Source organism: Orcinus orca, chromosome 10, assembly GCF_937001465.1.
Source record: "Orcinus orca chromosome 10, mOrcOrc1.1, whole genome shotgun sequence".
In the NCBI taxonomy this organism is placed as follows: domain Eukaryota; kingdom Metazoa; phylum Chordata; class Mammalia; order Artiodactyla; family Delphinidae; genus Orcinus; species Orcinus orca.
In genome coordinates this window covers 5,893,397-5,912,976 of record NC_064568.1, presented here as the reverse complement: position 1 = coordinate 5,912,976, position 19,580 = coordinate 5,893,397, and the positions used below count along the sequence as shown (strand labels likewise).

General features: G+C 40.6%; 1 protein-coding gene across 12 annotated transcripts in view; it reads left to right on the top strand.

Annotated features, from left to right (window-relative positions):
- Positions 1 to 19,580, top strand: part of ATG7 (autophagy related 7) — a 235,970-nt gene that overhangs the window by 41,686 nt on the left and 174,704 nt on the right. For all 12 annotated transcript variants that reach the window (XM_049715542.1, XM_033437376.2, XM_033437372.2 and 9 more), the window contains 6 exons: positions 747 to 835; positions 2,482 to 2,603; positions 6,589 to 6,679; positions 7,438 to 7,582; positions 12,801 to 12,959; positions 16,516 to 16,710. In XM_049715542.1, the coding sequence (XP_049571499.1) occupies positions 747 to 835; positions 2,482 to 2,603; positions 6,589 to 6,679; positions 7,438 to 7,582; positions 12,801 to 12,959; positions 16,516 to 16,710 (801 nt within the window). The remainder of the gene's footprint in view (positions 1 to 746; positions 836 to 2,481; positions 2,604 to 6,588; positions 6,680 to 7,437; positions 7,583 to 12,800; positions 12,960 to 16,515; positions 16,711 to 19,580) is intronic.

Sequence of the window (19,580 nt, the reverse complement as noted above, 5' to 3'; positions counted from 1 at the left end):
AGATGTTATGTATAATGTACAGAGGGCTATGGAAGCAGAGAGGACGGGTGACAACCTCCACCAGGGGCAGTCTTCACTGCAGACATGGTGTTTGAAGTTCAGTTGAGTTTTCCAGTTGGAAATCAGGGTTGGGGGAGCTGGAGGAGGGAGGAATGGGAGGAAATAATATGTTAGCAATGTCAAAGGCATCCATCCGGCTTTTTAATTTGGTCTCACTATGGATTTACAATGGTAGTGACCCTTCTTTGATTTTCTCATTACATGAAAATCAGGAGTTTTCGCAGATGATGTCTCTTCTCATTACATGAAAATCAGCAGTTTTCGCAGATGATGTCTCTTTGTGCGAGGATTTTCTCCGTGTGAGCCCTGACAATTGACTGCCCTTCCTCCCTCCTGGTTTTCCTTTCAGTCTTTCTTCCTTCCTTCTTTCTTCCTTCCTTCCTTTCTTCCTTCCTTTCTAGTTCCTTCTAGGAACTAGAATGTATCTAGTTCCTACTCTCTTCCAGGCCCAATGTGAGACATAGGGGGGTGCAGAGAAGAATTTGACAGCCCCTGCCATCAAGAAGTTCTCTTGTCTGGTGTGAGGTCCTTTGGCTTTCTTCTCTTCCCTCTAACCCTTCACCAAGTGTCTAATTGTTGATGCTTTTGCAAAAGAGCATAAATAGGAAAGAGGAGGGATTAGCAGTATTTGTGTTGTGAATCTGACATGATACTTGCCTCACTCACAAAGTCTTTTCTGTTCACAGATAACTGTTGGTGTATATGATCCCTGTAACTTAGCCCAGTACCCTGGATGGCCTTTGAGGAATTTTTTGGTCCTAGCAGCCCACAGATGGTATTTACGTGTGTGTGTGTGTGTGTGTGTGTGTGTGTGTGTTTGTGTGTGTGTGTCTGTCTGTCTGTCTGTCTGTGTCTATATGTTTTTGACATTGTGCCTAACTATATCTATATTTCTGTTTTCCCAAATGGATTTTTTTCACTGCTGGCATAGAAACCAGATAATAAATCAATAAGTCAGTCATGATCCAGTTTCTATCAGTGGTGAGCCTCTAAGCAGGTCTGTTATGGAGCTTCAGACTCCGACCATACAGCCCTAAAGATATTTTAGAGTAGGGCAGGGCCAACAGCTGGAGGTCCCCATCCTGAAATTCTCTAGCCCTCCCTTCAGCTATCTGAGTCACCTTCAGATAGGATTTTCCTGTTGCTACCATCTGCCCTTTTTCCCAACCTTAGACTAAATAAAACAGAGGGTAATAGACATTTGAAAAGATGCTCAACATCATTAATCATCAAGGAAATAAAGTATAACTAGATACTACTCATTAATAAAGATAATAAGATACCATTATGAACTACTACTGCATACTCACCAGATAATGAGATACTCACCAGAATGAGTTTAAAAAGATGAGAATACCAAGTCAAAGATGTGGATGAATTGGAACCCTCAAACACTGCTGGAAAACTGTTTGTCAGTATCCACCAAAGTTAAAAATCTCTATAGCTCAGCAGTTTCCCTCTCGGGTATATAAAGCACAGAAATGCATACTCAGATGCAAGCACAACATATACAGGAACGTTTATGGCAGCATTATTCTTAATGCCCAAACACTGGGAATAACGCAGATGTCCTCGAACAATGAAATGGACGATAAATAGGATATTCACTGCAATGGAATGCGATGCTGTAGTGAATCTGAATGAACTGCTGATACACATATCAATATGGATGAATTTAAAAAACATAATGTTGAGTGAAAGAGGCTGGACCTGAGACAATACGTGCTCCCTGGTTCCATGTATGTGAAGGTCAAAACAGGCAAAACCCATGTCTGGACTTCGAAGTTGGAGCAGGAGTTACTTTTGAAGGGGCTGGTTATTGACTGGGAGGAGGCATGAGACAAGCTCCGTTATATTTAGGATTTGGATATTTACCTCTGTGTCTGCTTTACTTAAATAACAGTGTTCACTAAAGATAGCTAGATTACAGATCATCCGCAGAGGGAGAGTGTTATACTTGCTTGTCCTGGTGGTGAGTCTGTAGAGCTGTGGGCTTCCTCACCACTGCCCGAGCTGCCGTCTCGTAGACTGTACGTTCAGGTGGGAGAAGGGGGACCAGAGGAGCCCATGCTTGTCTTGGAGTTTCTTTTTAATATCTTGTGAGCTTTTTAATTTTTTTCTGCATTTAAGATTCATTTGTCAGAAGTATTTATGTGCAATGTGAAATTGTTATATAAAACTCACCTAAAAAGAAATCATAGTCAGTTCAGCGCTCAGCCTCTAAACACTTGGACAAAGGAAGCCTGCGTGGATATGTTCAGAATCTCTCAGAGGTTAAGGTCACCCCCCGAGGGTGTCAGGGAGGCATAATTACAATGAATTGAATCATCTCCACCTGGGTTTGCCGAAGCTCTTACGTGAGCTCTTTCTTTTCCTTCCTTAAAAAAAATAAAAAATAAAAAAATCTGGGCCCGACATCAGGAGTAGCAGTTTCCAATCTGTTGAAGTGCTCTGCTTCCGGGACCGCACTCTGCAGGGGATGAGAGACGTCACCCACAGCATCATCTTCGAAGTGAAGCTTCCAGAAATGGCATTTAGCCCAGGTAACTTGCCGGTCTTTGAGAATGCATATACTTAGCATTTACCAGAAACCAAATTAGGTTTAACTTTTCTTTCATCCCTTCACAATGGCAATGGAGGTAGAAAAAAGTACAGCTCCTACCTCTTTGCCCCTAGGAACTCTTCCCTGGAACAGAGGGCATGCTCTGCTATTCAGACAGGAACAAAGGCAGAGATTGTCCTCAGGATATTTCCTCCAGGCAGTTTTTTCAGTCCTGAGAATTCTTTTTCCCTCTATTTTTTGTTTTTGCTTAACATAAAGTCTTTATTCCTTACCCTTCTTACAGGAAGAATGAAGTATTAATGCACCTACATATTTATTTGTTACAAAAAGTTGTGTGTGATCTTATTCTCCGTATAGTAAGCCAGTCAGCAAAAGTGCCATTTCTCCTTCCACGTTTAATATTCCTCATCTGATCCTGTGTGGTAGGCGTCAGCTATTCTCCCTGTTCCATAAGGTAGGAAACTTGGGCTCACAGATAATGTTATATATATAGATGTGTGTGTGTGTGTGTGTGTGTGTGTGTGTGTGTGTGTGTGTAGATATACATACATGCATTTATTTATATATTTATATTTATGTACACATCACAAAGACAGAATAACATACCCAAATTGGAGTAAAATAAAGGTAATAATACCCACCTCATGGAGTACCCCTATGAGGAATCTGACTCCTGTGTAAAAGACAGACACAATGGTGGCATATTATAGTTGCTTAATAAGTGATAATTTATGGTAATTTCCTATCTTACCCAAAGTCGAGAACCCTTTCCAAGATGATCCCTCAGATTTCTATGTCTTACGTGCTGTCCAGAGTACTTGTGCATACCTACATGGTTTAATTTGCTCCATACAGCACCTGCATTGTTCCAAGGAACACTGCTTTCTTTAATCCGTGGCTCATGTGCCTTAATGTGAGTGTGTGTTTTGGGGGTGAGGGGTGTTAAAATCTCTGCTTCATCAGGCAAAAGAGGAAGCTGTTTACTTGTTAGTTTAGAGCCTTAAAATATCTATCGCCTCTCTGCCGTCTTTAGATATTCAATACATTTGATTTAGCACCCTCTTCTGGCACATTCTAAAATAGCTTCCATGTGATGTTTCATTAAGCCGCCACTGGAAGGTAGCTCCAGGGGAATGAGGTGAGTATGAAGTAACCAGTAATGCGGCCTGGTCTCCACCTGGCAGGCCACCAGCTATTTCCACACGTCACTCACTTAATCCTGCCAACCACCTTATGGGGGAGGCACTTTTCTTTCCATGTTTTAAGATAAAGTCACTGAATTACTCTTACTCCCTGCTCCCAGTGATATATTACTGATGCTTGGTGAAGCTGGCAAACCCAGGAAACACCGTGCAATTCTATTCGAGAAAGAGGTTTTCTGTAGCGCTGCAGTGCTGTCAAGCCTTAACACTTGATATTGAGTGTAGATTATTTAGTTTAAGAAAGGCAGATGTTCCTCTTTTTTCACGTAAATTAATGTTTTCCCTCTTAGCTGTAAATAAAACCTTTTAATAACTAGAACTTTGTAAAGTTATTCTGTATCATAATGTGAACTGAACGTATTCGTATGGTAGTGTCTTTTAATATTTCTAAGACATCCCATAGTTGCAATGACAGTGTTATAAGAAATGCAGTTTTGAATATCCTGTGTCTTCTGCTCTTGGTGGTGCAGGCAAGCTCACTCTGCTTTGCTGATACAGAGTGTTCGAGCAGCCGGCTGAGGGAAGCCGCAGACACTGCTGAGGGTGGGAGAGACCTCCTTTCACTTCCTGTCCTTGCTGTGCTCCTCCTCTTTGTCCAGCTAGGGGAAGACAGGGCCTAACTTTCCCCTAAAAAATACTTTCTCATTAATTTGGGGTATGTCTAATATGGAAGCAGATATGATAGACTAAATATTATGGTCACCTATAGTATTTTTTTAAATTATCAGTAAGTTTAAAGTACATCTAATTTTCTTAAAATGTCTGTAACATCTTGAGTACAGAGATGTTTTAATTTGCAATGACATTTTGTGTTTGTCTTATAATTTCTTATCTGTAACAGGAGAAAGCTGAGGCTGGAGTTATTAATTATAGTACTAGACTGTGTTTCTGAATTTCTTGTCAAATTTCTGTGCATGTGTTAGAGAAGGCTTTTTAAATTTAACATGAGAATAGTAAGAAAATCAAACAAAATATGAGTTACTAACTGGTTTGAACTCTTTTTTTTCCCCAGAAAAATGATTTTGGAGTTCTTATCCTCTTTAAGAACTCAAATATATTATTTCAGTTTTAATTTTTTGTGATGTAAAAAAGGACCGCACCAGAGCACCTGAGTTAAAACAGGAAGGGTCATTTGTTTTTCGGCTCCTTGCTGGGAAAGATACCCTCAGCCAAGTAGCTTTTGAAGATAACTGACCCCCTTGTTTCCTATTGGTTGTCCTGTCCCAGAAATAAAAAATTGTGTAAAGCAAATCAACACCTCTAGGTCCCATAATTATATTGGGCAGTATTATGTTAAGAAACAAAGGTTGAAAGCTAAAAAGTTCCCAAGGAAAGGAAAATAGAGGTGTTGATAGAAATATAAAAGTAGGAGAATGTCCAAAGAAAACCAGTGTACAATTAGAGACAAATGTAAAATTCCTGCCATAGTCCTGTATCTCTTAACCTTAAGTCAAGGAGCTTCTGTTCTTTCAGAGACTGTTACTTCAAGCAGATATTGGAGGTGATGCTGGAAGGGTAGGTGGCTGAGTGAATTCCCTGCTAAGGAGTTGAGGCTTTATTGTGAATTTTGGGAATTCAGTGAGGAAGGGAGAGCAACTGAGGTCCCAAGGTGTGGGGAGTGTAAGACTGGGTGGCCCCCATTAGCAGGATTTACAAGGCCAGGTTTCCACCAAGGAAGCCAGGTTTCCACCAAGGAAGCCGGGTTTCCACCAAGGAAGCCGGGTTTCCACCAAGGAAGACAGGTTTCCATTAAGGTGAGGAGGTAGCAGAAGTATTCTGCAAAGCAGTTGAGATTTTTAAGAGGATTTTGCAACAGTGGAATAGAGCAGCATTACCCTGAATGTGTCCTGTGAGATTTTAATTGGTGTTACTGGTTGAGGGAGATAATGGAGAGCCAGGTAAGATTGGGAAGCTCAAAGCCAAATCAGACAAAGTGGCTCCTTTACTGCAGGTTTCTCGGAGCTTTATCTCCCTCATGTGCGATGTGACGCTCCAGGTTTGGGTGGTGGTGGGGCAGAGGGAGAACACAGGTAGGTGTACAGAAGCATTTCCCAAGCCCGTCAGCCATGGAGTCTTTATCCTCTCAGAGCTTTGCGTGGAGCAAATTTTGAGAACAGCTGGAATTGGAGTTACAGAGGCACCCAATGCAGCGGTTAAAAGAGGTCAGCGGGAAAGGGAAAAGTCAGAGGAGAGGAAAGTCTGAATGGTTAAGGATGTGCTTAAAGGAGAGGGCAGCTTAACAGAAGAGCAGTCCCTTGGACTGAAGTCTGGAGACAGGTAGGCGCAGTGATGGAACTGAGAGGCTGGGTGGAAGGGTAACATAAGGATGAAGAGTGGAAGGGATGCGCTCAACGGAGAGGTCCAGGTCCAGGTGGGAACTCAGCAGAAGGTGTGCTGCAGTCACACTGGCTTGTCTTCCTAAGGTAGAAAGCCCTTCACAGGGTTAGACCAGCTCCAGATATATTCTTTTTTTGGAGCAACTTCCAGTAACTACAAAAGTTAAGGCAACTCGGGCCAGAGACCAGGGCTGTTTCTGAAGCCCTTCTGTGGGAAGGCAGTGCTTGGATCTGAGGGTCTCTAAACAAGATTCCTAGTGGCTCAGGAAAATGAGGCAACTGAGGCAAGTAGATGCAAATCTGGCCTGCAAACCTCCTTGAAAAAGAAGTGAACTGAAAGCTTATGGATGCGTGAGCCATCTTGCTGCTTTGACTTACTTTTTATTTTTCCCTCCTTCCCTAAACTTACTGTTTTATTTGCCTTAAGATTGTCCCAAGGCGGTTGGATGGGAAAAGAACCAGAAAGGAGGCATGGGACCAAGGATGGTGAACCTCAGCGAATGTATGGACCCTAAAAGGTATACTTTGGAAGCTGTTTTCTTCAGGGTGCACACCAGGTTCTGTCAGGCCAAGAGCATTGCCCAGTTCAGTCAGGGGGTGCCTTCACACTGACGACGAGTGTTAATCCACTCTTGGCTGCCTCTTGATTTAAGTTTGGTTGTGAGAATTAATATTAATGATGGATATCCTGAAGGACACACAATTCACGTTTCTCTAGACATTCTACATTTCGTTCTTGCTTCAAGCTCAGACTCTCAGACCTCTGTACCTACACCACCTTTTAGTTCTTTATTCATTGCCCTTTGATTTTGTCCATTAGCCTACACTGAAGGACATTATAAGAAATATTTCACAGAAACCAGTATTGTATTGAAGGCATGATGTAAGTACCCCCTTTATTGAGGAGACAGAAATTTCTCTGTTTTCAGTATTAGGAAAATCTTTCCTCATAAGCGGCTGGTGTGTTTTTATTCCTGGACACAGTAACTCCTACACCTGGTCATGCTTCCCATTTCACCTTGGCTGCTGGGAGCTCAGGATCAGATTGGTGGCCCATCACTGTGCAGTTGCAGAGGATAATGGTGGCATGTGTTCTGTGTGGTCACCTTTCTCCTCCTCGCTCACCCTCAAGCTTTGTTTTACTTTTCCTTTGATATTAATTTCCATAGTATTTGTTTCTTATTTTCTCATACAGCTACTTTCTATCTAAAAAGGACAAGATTGGGGCATAAATGAGTGACTGACTAAATAAATAAATAATTCTGTCATTTTCTAGGTTAGCTGAGTCATCAGTGGATCTAAATCTCAAATTGATGTGTTGGAGATTGGTCCCTACTTTGGACTTAGACAAGGTTGTGTCTGTCAAGTGTCTGCTGCTCGGAGCTGGCACCTTGGGTTGTAATGTAGCCAGGACATTGATGGTAAGTTTGTGGGGGTCAGATGTTACCTCTAAAGCTGTGGCTTCTCTTCTTATTTCGCTATACAGTCCACCTTCCATACCTGTGGGTTTCGCATCTGAAGATACGGAGGGCCTTGTATTTTATGTAAGGGACTTGAGTATCTGTGGATTTTGGTATCCCCAGGGGCTCCTGGAACCAGTCCCCCACAGATACCAAGCAACAACTACGCCTGAGTGCCTTCTCTCTCCCAGACTCCCCCTATTCTCTCTCCCTCCCTCCCTTCTCTTTTTCCTCCCTGTCTCCCTCCCTTTTTTCTTTTCTCAGTATCTCTTTAAGTATAAAAGGAATACATGCTTTTATTATAGGGTAGCAACAGGAACTCTCCCTCCACTCCCATCCCAAGTCACTTACCAGAATTAAGCAGACTTCGCAGATTATTACACAGCATCTTTCCCTGAAGTTTTCGTAGGCATGTGCAAATGCAGAGAGAGACATTTGTCATCTTTGCTCTTACTTATTTATTTATTTATATTTACAAAAATTGGATCATAGCATACTGTCTGTAGCACGTTTTTATTTTTAACTTAATATAACAATAATTGTGGTTCTCTTTCTATGTATTCTATATTATGTATATGTAGGATTTTATTATATGTCTTGTCCTCAATTTATTTAATCAATTTCAGCATATTTTTCTTTTAGAGATGCTGTTGAAGTGAACATGCTTATATCTTTACATGTCTGTGGAATTATTTCTTTAGGAAAAAAGCCCTAGAAGTAGAATTACTGTGTTAGAATGTAAAACAGAGCTTTTAACTTTGCATTTCTTTAGTGAGGGTTAGTATTTGATTTTATTTCTTTTGTGAATTTTATTTCTTCTATTTATGTCCTTTGGGCTGTGTTTCTTATATATTGACTAGGAGTTCTTTTTTTAATGGATATTAACCTTTTTTCTGTAATATAATGCAAATATTTTTCTCAATTTAAGTTATCTTTAGCCACATAAAGGTTTTTAAAAATTTGATGTTATTAAATATGTCAATCTTTTTCTTTACGGTTTACAGAACTCTTGTTTTTATGTTTAGATCTTTATCAATGTGGAATTTATTTTTGTTTTATGATGAGAGTTAAATATCTAACTTTTTTTCCACAAAGTGAATAGTCATTTGATTGAATGGCATTCGTTCAATAATACAAATCATCATTTTCCCACCTTAATCAAATACTAAATCTCCTTATGTACCTGAGTCTCTTTTTGGATTCTATCTTGTTCCATCATTCCATTTGTTTGTTCCTGCATTATTACTCACAGCTTTAACTCAAATTACAATGAATTTATAGATAAATTGGGAAGGATTGACATCTTTATAATATTGATCCTTAGTTCCAGAAGCACTGTATATCTCTTAAATTATTTAGATCATCTTTGTAGCATTTTCTTTATTTAGGTCTCACACATGCCTCATTTAGTTTATTTTCACATGTTTAATTGTTTTTTTTTCTTTTAAAGATATGTTCTTCCCACTAAATTTTCCGGTCGACTATTACTGGGATATATAAGAAAGATATTCTATCTGGCCATCTTTCTAAACTTTCTTAGTTATATTAGTTTTTTGTTTGATTCTTTAGAATTTTCTAGGTTGATAAGTATTCCTCACCAACATTTATACCTATTTCTAGGATTGGCTAGGACTCCATGGTTTTGCTGAGGAATAGTGGTGAGAGTTGGCATCCTCATTTTGTTACTGATTTTTAATGAGAAACTTCTTTTTTTTTCCTTTAATTTTGATATGTGATATTGGTTTCTGCTAATGCTCTTTTATAAATTAAGGAGGCAGATTTTTATTTCTAGTTTACTATGAGTTTACATCAGAAATGATTGTTAAGCTTTATCAAATATATCTATCAAGATAATCATATTCTAATGTTGAGCATTCCTGGAAAAAACCCTATTTGTTCATGGTATGTTATTCTTCTAATATACTATGGGATTCAACTGGTAATGTTTTATTGCTACGTTTTACATACGCATTCATAAGTCAAGTTGGTTTATAGTAATGTTTTTTCCTTTGTGGTGTCGTATATCTTATAGCTGAGTTATACTACTTTTATAAAATAAAACTTTCTGCCTTTTTCTATGCTCCAGGACAGTTTAAGTGTATGACTTATCAGTTCCTTGATGGTTTGGCAAAATTCAGTTATAAATCCATCTGGGCCTGATGCCTTTTGGAATTCTCTTGGCAGTGAGGGCAGGGAATCTCTGGGAACTTTTACAAATGTTTCTATAGTCATTGACCTTTTTAGATTTTATACCTCTTTTGAGTCAGTTTAGTCATGTTGTTTTCCTAGAAAATCATCCATTTCATCTAAATTTGAAAATTAATTGATATAAAATACATGTGGTATTCTCTTACCATCTTTTATTTTATTTCATTTTTTTAAAATGCACTTCTTTATTTCTCTATTTCTTTTTTGGCTGTGTTGGGTCTTTGTTGCTGCGTGCAGGCTTTCTCTAGTTGCAGCGAGTGGGAGCTACTCTTTGTTGCGGTGCGCGGGCTTCTCACTGCGGTGGCTTCCCTTGTTGCGGAGAATGGGCTTTAGGCGCACGGGCTTCAGTAGTTGTGGCTCATGGGCTCTACAGTGCAGGCTCAGTAGTTGTGGCACACGGGCTTAGTTGCTCCAGGGCATGAGGGATCTTCCTGGACCAGGGCTTGAACCCAAATCCCCTGCGTTGGCAGGCAGATTCTTAATCACTGCGCCACCAGGGAAGTCCTTCTTACCAACTTTTAAATCTTCTCTTTATCCTCTCTGCCTTTTTTTTTTTTTTTTTTTTTTTTTGCGGTACGCGGGCCTCTCACTGTTGTGGTCTCTCCCGTTGCGGAGCACAGGCTCCAGACGCGCAGGCTCAGCGGCCATGCCTCACGGGCCCAGCCACTCTGCGGCATGTGGGATCTTCCCGGACCGGGGCACGAATCCGTGTCCCCTGCATCGGCAGGCAGACTCTCAACCACTGCGCCACCAGGGAAGCCTTATCCTCTCTTTTATCTCTCCTTATTCCTAATGTTGAATAATTGTGTTTTCTCTTTTTCAAACTTGCCAGAGAGGCTTGTCTATTTTATCAGTCTTTCCAGAGAACTAAATCCTTGATCTCTTTATTCCATAATTTTTGTTTTGTTTTGCTTCCAGATTCATTAATATCTACTTTTATCTTTATTCATTTCCTTCTCCATTTTTGTGGAATTTATTTCATTCTTTTCCTAACTTCCAGAATTAGGTACTTAAGTTTTCTTAGCATTTTTAAAATTATAAAGTCATTATAGTCCCATTGTAGAAAATTTGTAGAGTATAAGAGTTGTAAAGCAAGAAAAGAAGACCCATTTTTTGACTACATTTTCACTTCTTTTCAGTGTTTGTTTAATGTATATTTAAAAATCTTATTTGATATATAAAAATGCCCCTTGCTTTTACCAATTAACATTGTAAACACTTTCTCATGTCATTAAAAAGGATACCTAAAAAGCTTTCTTAATGGCTGTAGAGTATGCCTTCTTGTATGATGAAACATGATTTACTGTGACATTCCCCTAATGTTAGACATTAACATTGTTTCTAGTTTTTTACAACTCTAAATTATGTTACAGAGAACATCTTTGTGATTGCATTTTTGTCAGTATTTTAGATCATTTCCTAAAGCAGATTGCTGGAAGTAGGTCAAAGGATTTGAACATTTAAAAAGTTCTAGAAACCTATTGCCAAATTGCTTTCCAGAAGAATTATACTAGTTTACATTCTCAATCGGTAAAATAGTTTTTTCATCACCCCATCCTCACCAGCACTGAGTATTGTAATTTTCTTTAATCTTTACAGATTAGCCATTTAAACTATGTAGCATTACAGGAAACTGAAAGTTAAGTGTGAGAGTCCACATGCATGTGACTAACCTGTGGCATGTTTGTAATTTATGTAGCTTTCTTCCCACCGCCAAGCATGTTCCCAGACTGCCTTCCTTGCTCTCCACTCAGCATTGCTTTAAAATGCAAAAATACTCCCGAAATAAATATCCCCAAGCCAAGCACCACTGACTTTTGGATATTACATATGTTTATTCCCCCTCCATGGTAGTTTGCTTACCTGGTGAAAGTCACTTATAAAACTGGGTGGGTAGACCAAAGTTACCAGTGGGCTTCAAAACAAGCAGCCGACTTAAACTATGCTTTCAAAAGAGTGGATTCTGGCCTATCATCCTCCACCCCGACAGTGAATCTTGGGTTGTTGTTGACTGTGCCCCTGGACTCATCAGACTAACTGAATTTCAAAGTCCCTAATGGAAGGATATTGAAATAAGACAGAGATCAGACTCTTAACTCTGCAGCCAATCCTGCCAGGGCTTCTCTTGCATCACTGTGCTTGTTTATGGTTTACTGAAATACACATACCCCATCTCACCCCAGAAAGTACGCACCTTCATTTGGTCGCCACTCTGAGGATCTCATTTCCTCCCCTCCATTAACCAGATCTATGACCTAAGATAAGTCATTTATCTTTTCTGGGCTTCAGTTTCTGTATCTGTAAAATAAAGTAATTGAACTAAAGATTTTAAAGAGCTTATCTAATTTTAAAATCATGTGGTTCTATAAGACTTTATAGGAGATGGAATTGAAGTGTATGAAATCATGAAAACTATCTCTGAGCATGTAGATTTTCCCCTATATTCCAGAATATTAATAAGGGCTTTGCCTCTTGGAGAAAAAGTACAAAATCTTCTATGATGTTATACAATTGGAGATAACTTATAAGTCACTTTTACAAGGAGCTAATTCAGGCTTTAAGTGAATTTTAGGATGAGATGTTACTTATGCTTATTCATTCAGGGAAAGCAAGGACATTGGGTGGCTCTTGCTAATCCTTTTAAGACAGTAACAGAGACAGTTCTTATGGGACTCATCCCCAAAGCTTCCTCTGGTGCCACTGTCAAAAATAATGAATTATTAGTCAGACCCACAATGACATTTCTTACTCTCATTACTGTAGGAAGCCAGGCACTGTGTGTATAATTATTTTGTCTTTTAAAGGAAGTTGACACTGTCAAAAACTGAATTTGCACAATTCAGTTTCTGGAGTTCCCTGTATTTTGAGGTTCCCAAGCTGCTCCAAAATAAAACCCCTTTTAGGGATTTCAAGGGAGACACCCTGTGAAATGTTCATCAGAAACACACCATGATCTCCTGTTTCCATGCAGGGTTGGGGCGTCAGACACATCACATTTGTGGACAATGCCAAGATCTCCTATTCCAACCCTGTGAGGCAGCCTCTGTATGAATTTGAAGATTGCCTGGTGGGTGGTAAGCCCAAGGCCCTGGCTGCAGCAGACCGGCTCCAGAAAATATTCCCCGGAGTGGTACGTTGATGCTGTTTGAGAACGTCTGAGGTTTTCTCCTGGATCTTTCAGTGTTTAAGTCTTGGGGAATGAGGCCCTGTGGTATTGGTGAAAGGGAGTCAGACATCTGTCACTTACTACCAGGCCCTCATCATGTGGCCAAACCTCTGTTTCCTCATCTCAGAGATGCAGATTACAAGAACAAAACTCTCATATATTATTATGAAAATAAAATGAAGAGTACATGAAAAGAATGTTTTATAAGTTGCAAAGCATTATCTGAGTTGAGGAATTTGGGGTACAAATATTTTTAGATACTGCCTTGTTCCAAAGGGATTTATGGTGGCTCAGATGTAGGATATTATTTCCTCATCACCAGAATACTTGATAGTTAGTACAGGTTTATGAAATTAAATTGAATGTAAGTCTGCAGAAGAAAGATCTGGCTAATGTTTAGCTTTTTATTCCAGCTGCTTCTTATTTTTGACTTTCATCATTTATTTTAAAAACAATGAGGCAAGTCATTCAGCTCATTTGCTTCGAAATTTGTCGGTGTTTTTGAGGTCATCCAGCAAAAGACATTCTGCATCTTGCATGCTTAATCAGTTTATGTGACAGAGGTTAGATTAGGTGTCTCCGAAGTATCTGTTTGTACTTAAAGTGCCACAAGAGACTCTTGGCCCTGGCTAAAAATAAAAAACCTGCTTTCTCAAAATTTCTCTGTTTGGTCACTCAGCATTAGATTCATTCATTTTAACGGTCTTTGCTTTAAAAGCAACTTTGTTTTGCCCATTTCATCAATGTACCAGAGGAATGGGTTTAATTCAGCAGTATTGATTGAACACCCACTGTACCCAGTGAGGTGCTGGATGCCAGAAGAGATGAGAATAAGTTACACCCCATCATTGAGGAGGCATCTTAGTTAGGTTTCTGCTGTGACAATATTGCGTATCACATACTCCCAACATCTAAATGGCTTACGATCATAAACATTATTTCATGCTCATGGGTCTGCAGGTTAGCCATAGCTTAGCTGTAGGCTAGGCTGGACTCAGGCTTCGAGTCAGGTTCCAATCTACTCTATATGTCATTATTTCAAAATCTACGCTCCAGGAGCAACAGTCAGCTGTCCTACTCTTCTTATGGTGGAAGGTAGAAGTGTAAAGGGGTTGGTGAGGCTTACCATACCTGTACATGTTAAAGTCTCAGCTCAGAAATGGCACTGTGCAGTGTCCTCCATCTCCATTGCCAGAGCTAGTCACAGGGCCAGGCCCTAAGTCAATGGGGTTGGTCAGGATACCCTGCTTTCCTAGTCGGAGGTCCTGCAAAGTTGTATGGCAAAGGGCATGGACATATAATTCTATTAGAGGGAGGCAGTGCACAGTCAGGAAGAATAATTCATTCTATCACCAGAGAGTACCGTGAACTCCCCTCTGGGCCCAGACAGACCTGGCTTTGAATCTGAGCTCTGCCTGAAAGTTTTGCTTGCCCAAATCCTAGCCATGGTCTATGACCCAATGCAATTCCCCCTATTTCTTTGTTCAGTTATTCTATGACTTACTCCTCACATATTTATTTAAGGCCTACTGTATGCTAGGGACTGGGGAACAAGGCAGACGAAGTTCCTGCTCCCTTGCATTGAACTTCAAGTCTAGCTGGGGGCACGGTCAATAAACTAATTTCCTAAACGGTTACACTGGGAACAAGTGCACGAGGCAGGAGCTCAGTTGCTGTGAGAATGTTTAACAGGTAGGCCTGACCTAAACCAGGCTTCCTTGAGGAAGCTAAGTCCTGAAGCATGGGTGGGAGTTAGCTAGACCAAGGCGGGGCAGAGCTGTTTGTGCAGAGGCCTGAGGTAGGAAGCAGCATGCTGCCTTTGTGGACTGAAAGAAGACCAGGCTGGCTGAAGCGTGGAGGTCAAGAAAGACACAGCTAGGGCGTCTGTGTCAGCAAAGGCCAGGTCATGCTGGGCCTTAGAGATCAAGTTCACCTTTTCTTGAAAACATCAGCCTGCCAGGATCAAGCCTCTTCCTCAGCACCTACATCATGTTACTCCATTTTACCTATTGGATTATGCATTCCTTACCACTGGGAGCCAGGTCTCTTACATTTTTATCCTTCATGCCTTATAAGTAATAATAGATAACACAGAATGCATCTAAGTACTAGTGTAATTCATCAAATTCGTGAAAAGTACTTGTGAAACTGTTTCACTTATTGGTTAGCCAGGCTTATGTAATTTTCTTTGTGTGTTCAACTTAGTGTTCAACAATCAATATTGTTGATATTTTCATTCAACAAATATTTACTCATCACCCTCCTTACACCAGGCCATGGACAGAAGGCTAGTCCTAAGTGAAGAAGACATGAAAAGAACTGCTCAGCTGCAAATACCATGCCTAATCCTGGGGTTGAATTAATTGAATAGGAAAAAAACCTGACCTTTAATAAATCAAATAACTATTTGAGGTCACCATTTTTTTTTCTCCCAAAGGTAAAGCAATAAAATGTAGGATTGTAGAGCCACACTAGGGGTTTTAAAACCCAGCTCTGGACATCTGCTTTCAACCCTGAAGAGTAACTGATAGACTAGCTCTCCTACCATTATGCACCTAAAAGTTCTGCACCTGGGTAGATTATATAAAATGACTCTTCAGACACTGAACAATATGTAGTGAAAGACTGTGGTCTCAGAAAGAAATGTTTGTCCCAATTTATTGCATGCAGACACTTTTTAGCCCATTGGCACTCCTTTGTGACTCACAATTCATCTGCCAGGACATTGTGGAGCCAGCAGGGGACAAAAGGTAAATTACAGAGCTGTTCTAAAGCCCCCATGAGAAATCCTGAGTCCCCACACTCCAAGAGAACCCAGGTTGCTGGGCAGCTTCTGCTTTTGGACAGGAAATGAAGCTTCACTACCACCCCCCGAACAAATATGTATACACTCCTAAGCCAGTTTTCTAGTTCAAGTCAGCAAGTAGAGTTTTTTGGTTTTGAGGGTTTTGTTTGTTTTTAATGCATATACTCCTAAGAAGATTAAGGCAAGACTAGCAGCCATTCTAATCTTATAAGAATTTATTAAATTATTTTTGTTCTGACATCCCATTTGGAGGTATTCTACCGTAAGGAAGTGGAGGGGACGGCAGCTTGGGAATAAGTGGGGAGAGACAGCCTGGCTGGATGTAGGGACTTGGGCAGGCAGAGGGCATTTTGGTGAAGTTTCTTGGCCTCAGATTGTAGGAAAGAGCCAAAGGTACACAGTTTTCTCCAGTTGTTCACCTTTTCTCACACGGGAAGTGCCCCCCACCCACTTTGGAACTAGGATCCGTGTGTCTCTGTTTGCTGCTCTGTCCAGCTTCAGGGACCCTGGGTGACAGGAAAGTGTGGTCTAGGTTGAAGAGGTGAAGAGGGTTGGGGGCACAGGCAGCAGAAGGCTAAGGCAGAGTGGTCATGATGGAGAGATTTCAGGCTGTAAGCGACCATGCGTGCACACTTGCGGCGACCGGGAGATGCGGGCTCTGAGATCCCGCCTGTCCCTTTGCTTCAGACCCCCCTCTCTCTGGTGTGTCCCCAGAACGCCAGAGGGTTCAACATGAGCATCCCCATGCCGGGACACCCAGTGAACTTCTCCAGCGTCACCCTGGAGCAGGCCCGCAGGGATGTGGAGCGGCTAGAGCAGCTCGTCGAAGGCCATGATGTCGTGTTCCTGCTGATGGACACCCGGGAGAGCCGATGGCTGCCCGCCGTCATCGCCGCGAGCAAGAGAAAGGTAGAGTGTGGGTCCTCTGGTGGTGACTTAATGCATCATCTCCCCAGGGGGAAGTGTCCCCAATCTGCCCCCTCCAGAGCAGAAGGTGCTTTGTGTGGCCTAGTGACCTGGTACAAGAGGGCTTCCTCCAGAGACTGTTTCTGCCTTATGCACCATCATCCAGCATAATTGTTACCCTTTACTGTTTAATTTTCATAACCACCCTGTGAGGTCCTTTACTGGAAGGGACACTCTACTCACAATAGAATGTAAGCTCCAAGAGGGCAAAGATTTTGTCTCATTCACTACTGTTGGGTCAGTGACAACTTCAAGGGCCAAAAGAACTGAATGTTTAAACAGTGGGTTGGCCAAAAAGTGCCTTCAGTTTTAAGTAAAAATAAAAGACACATTTTTCATTTTCACCAAGAACTTTATTGAACAACGTATTCACCCTTTTGTTCCACTACCTTCTGCCATTTTTCAGGCAACTTCATAATTCCATCTTCCCAAAACTTTTTATCTTTTTGAGCAAAGAACTGTTCCAGGTGCCTTTTACAGTCTTCCAGGGAATTGAAATTTTCCATTAAGAGAATTTTGTAAAGACCTAAATAAATGGAATTCCGAAGGTCAATGTCTGGTGAATATGGCGGATGAATCAGAACTTCCCAGACAAACTGTGACAGTTTTTGCCTGGTCATCAAAGAAACATGCAGTCTTGAGTTATCCTGATGGAAGATTATGTGTTTTCTGATGACTAATTCCAGATTCTTTTCGTTGAGTGCTGCTTTCAGTTGGTCTAACTGGGAGCAGTACTTGTTGGAATTAATCGTTTGGTTTTCCAGAAGGAGCTCATACTAGAGAACTCCCTTCCAATCCCGCCATATACACAACATCACCTTCTCTGGATGAAGATTGGCCTTTGGTGTGGTTGGTGGTGGTTCATTTCGCTTGCCCCATAGTCTCTTCCTTTCCACATTATTGGACAGTATCCACTTTTCATTGCCTGTCACAATCTGTTTTAAAAACGGAACGTTTTCATTACGTTTAAGTAGAGAATCACATGTGGAAATACAGTCAAGAAGGTTTTTTTTGCTTAACTTACGTGGAACCCAAACATCAAAGCAATTCACATAACCAAGCTGGTGCAAATGACTTTCAACCCTTGATTTGGATATTTTGAGTATGTTGGCTGTCTCCCGCGTGTTATAACATTGACTGTTCTCAATTAATGTCTCAATTTGATCGCTATCAACTTCAACTGGTTTACCTGACCGTGGAGCAGTGTCCAGCAAGAAATCTCCAGCACAAAACTTCTCAAACCACCTTTGACACATTTGATCAGTCACAGCACCTTCTCCATACACTGCATAAATCTTTTTTTTTGCATTTCGATTGCGTTTTTACCTTTCTTGAAATAACAAAGCATAATATGCCGAAAATGTTGCTTTTTTCCTTCATCTTCAATATTAAAATGGCTACACAAAAATTCACTAATTTTCATGTCTTTTTTTAAACACATGCTGATATGACAGCTGTCACATACAATCTAACAAAATTGTTTCGAATGACATTAAAGACAACTAACTGCTACTAGAGTCATCTTACGGAAAAAAACGAACGAACCTTTTGGTCAACCCAATAAATCACGGTACATATGTGTGACGGAATAGTATGCAGCCGTTCACGGTTATGTCTTCAAAGAATTTTAATAACATGGAAAATACCACAGTATGTTAAATAAGCAAGATATAATATTGTATATATATATTTTTTTATCAACTCTGTTTATATATGTAAAGATATCTACGTTTATCAAAGGGTGGCAAGAAGAAGGGAGAAAGGGAGGAAGGGAATGGGAGAGAGAGAGCGAAAATAACAGGGAAATACTTCAAACTATTAATAATACTTGTTGGAGCTGTGAGATTGTGAGTGATTTTTGTTTTCTGGTATGGTTTCCCTTGATTTTTTCTAACTTTCTGTCTAACCATAAATTTGGGAGAATGAGTTAAATTACAACTAAGAGACGTTCTTACAGTATAAATGAAAAAAATTGTCCTCAAAGACTTATGTGGGGGCTTCGCTGGTGGCTCAGTGGTTGGGAATCCTCCTGCCAATGCAGGGGACACGGGTTCGAGCCCTGGTCTGGGAGGATCCCACATGCCGCGGAGCAATGAAGCCTGTGCGCCACAACTACTGAGCCTGCGCTCGAGAACCCGCAAGCCACAACTACTGAAGCCCGCATGCCTGGAGCCCGTGCTCCGCAGTGGGGGAAGCCACCGCAATGAGAGGCCCGCGCACAACAGCGAGGAGTGGCCCCCGCTTGCCGCAACTAGAGAAAACCTGCACGCAGCAACCAGGACCCAATGCAGCCAAAAATAAATAAATAAATAAATAAATTTTTAAAAAGAAAGAAAATATTCAAAAAAAATCCTATGTGGAGGGTGAATTATATGGTATGTGAATTATATCTCAATAAAGCTATTATGAAAAAAAATCTCTGTAGAAATAACAGAGGATAGCATAATGCTGGAAAGAATGGGTTTGAGAACTATCGAGACAGTTTTATACACCTACCTTTTACCAGCTAAGTGACCTTGGGCAAGTTATAGAAGTAACCTCTCTGACTTTCAGTATCCTCATCTGTAAATAGGAAATGTTTGCTGGGAATTTTAAATGAAACCAAATGAGATAATTTATGTTAATCACTTGTCAAGTCTTTTGCATCTAATAAGCCCTCAGTCTTGGGTAACTTTTACCAACATTAGCTTCTAGAATCTAATTATAGTCATATGCAAACATTTACTGCAAACACTAATAAAATAAATTCTTTAAGTGGACCAAATATGAAGTTAGCCATGGCTTAAAATATGTGTCTCTTAACTCTAGCCTTT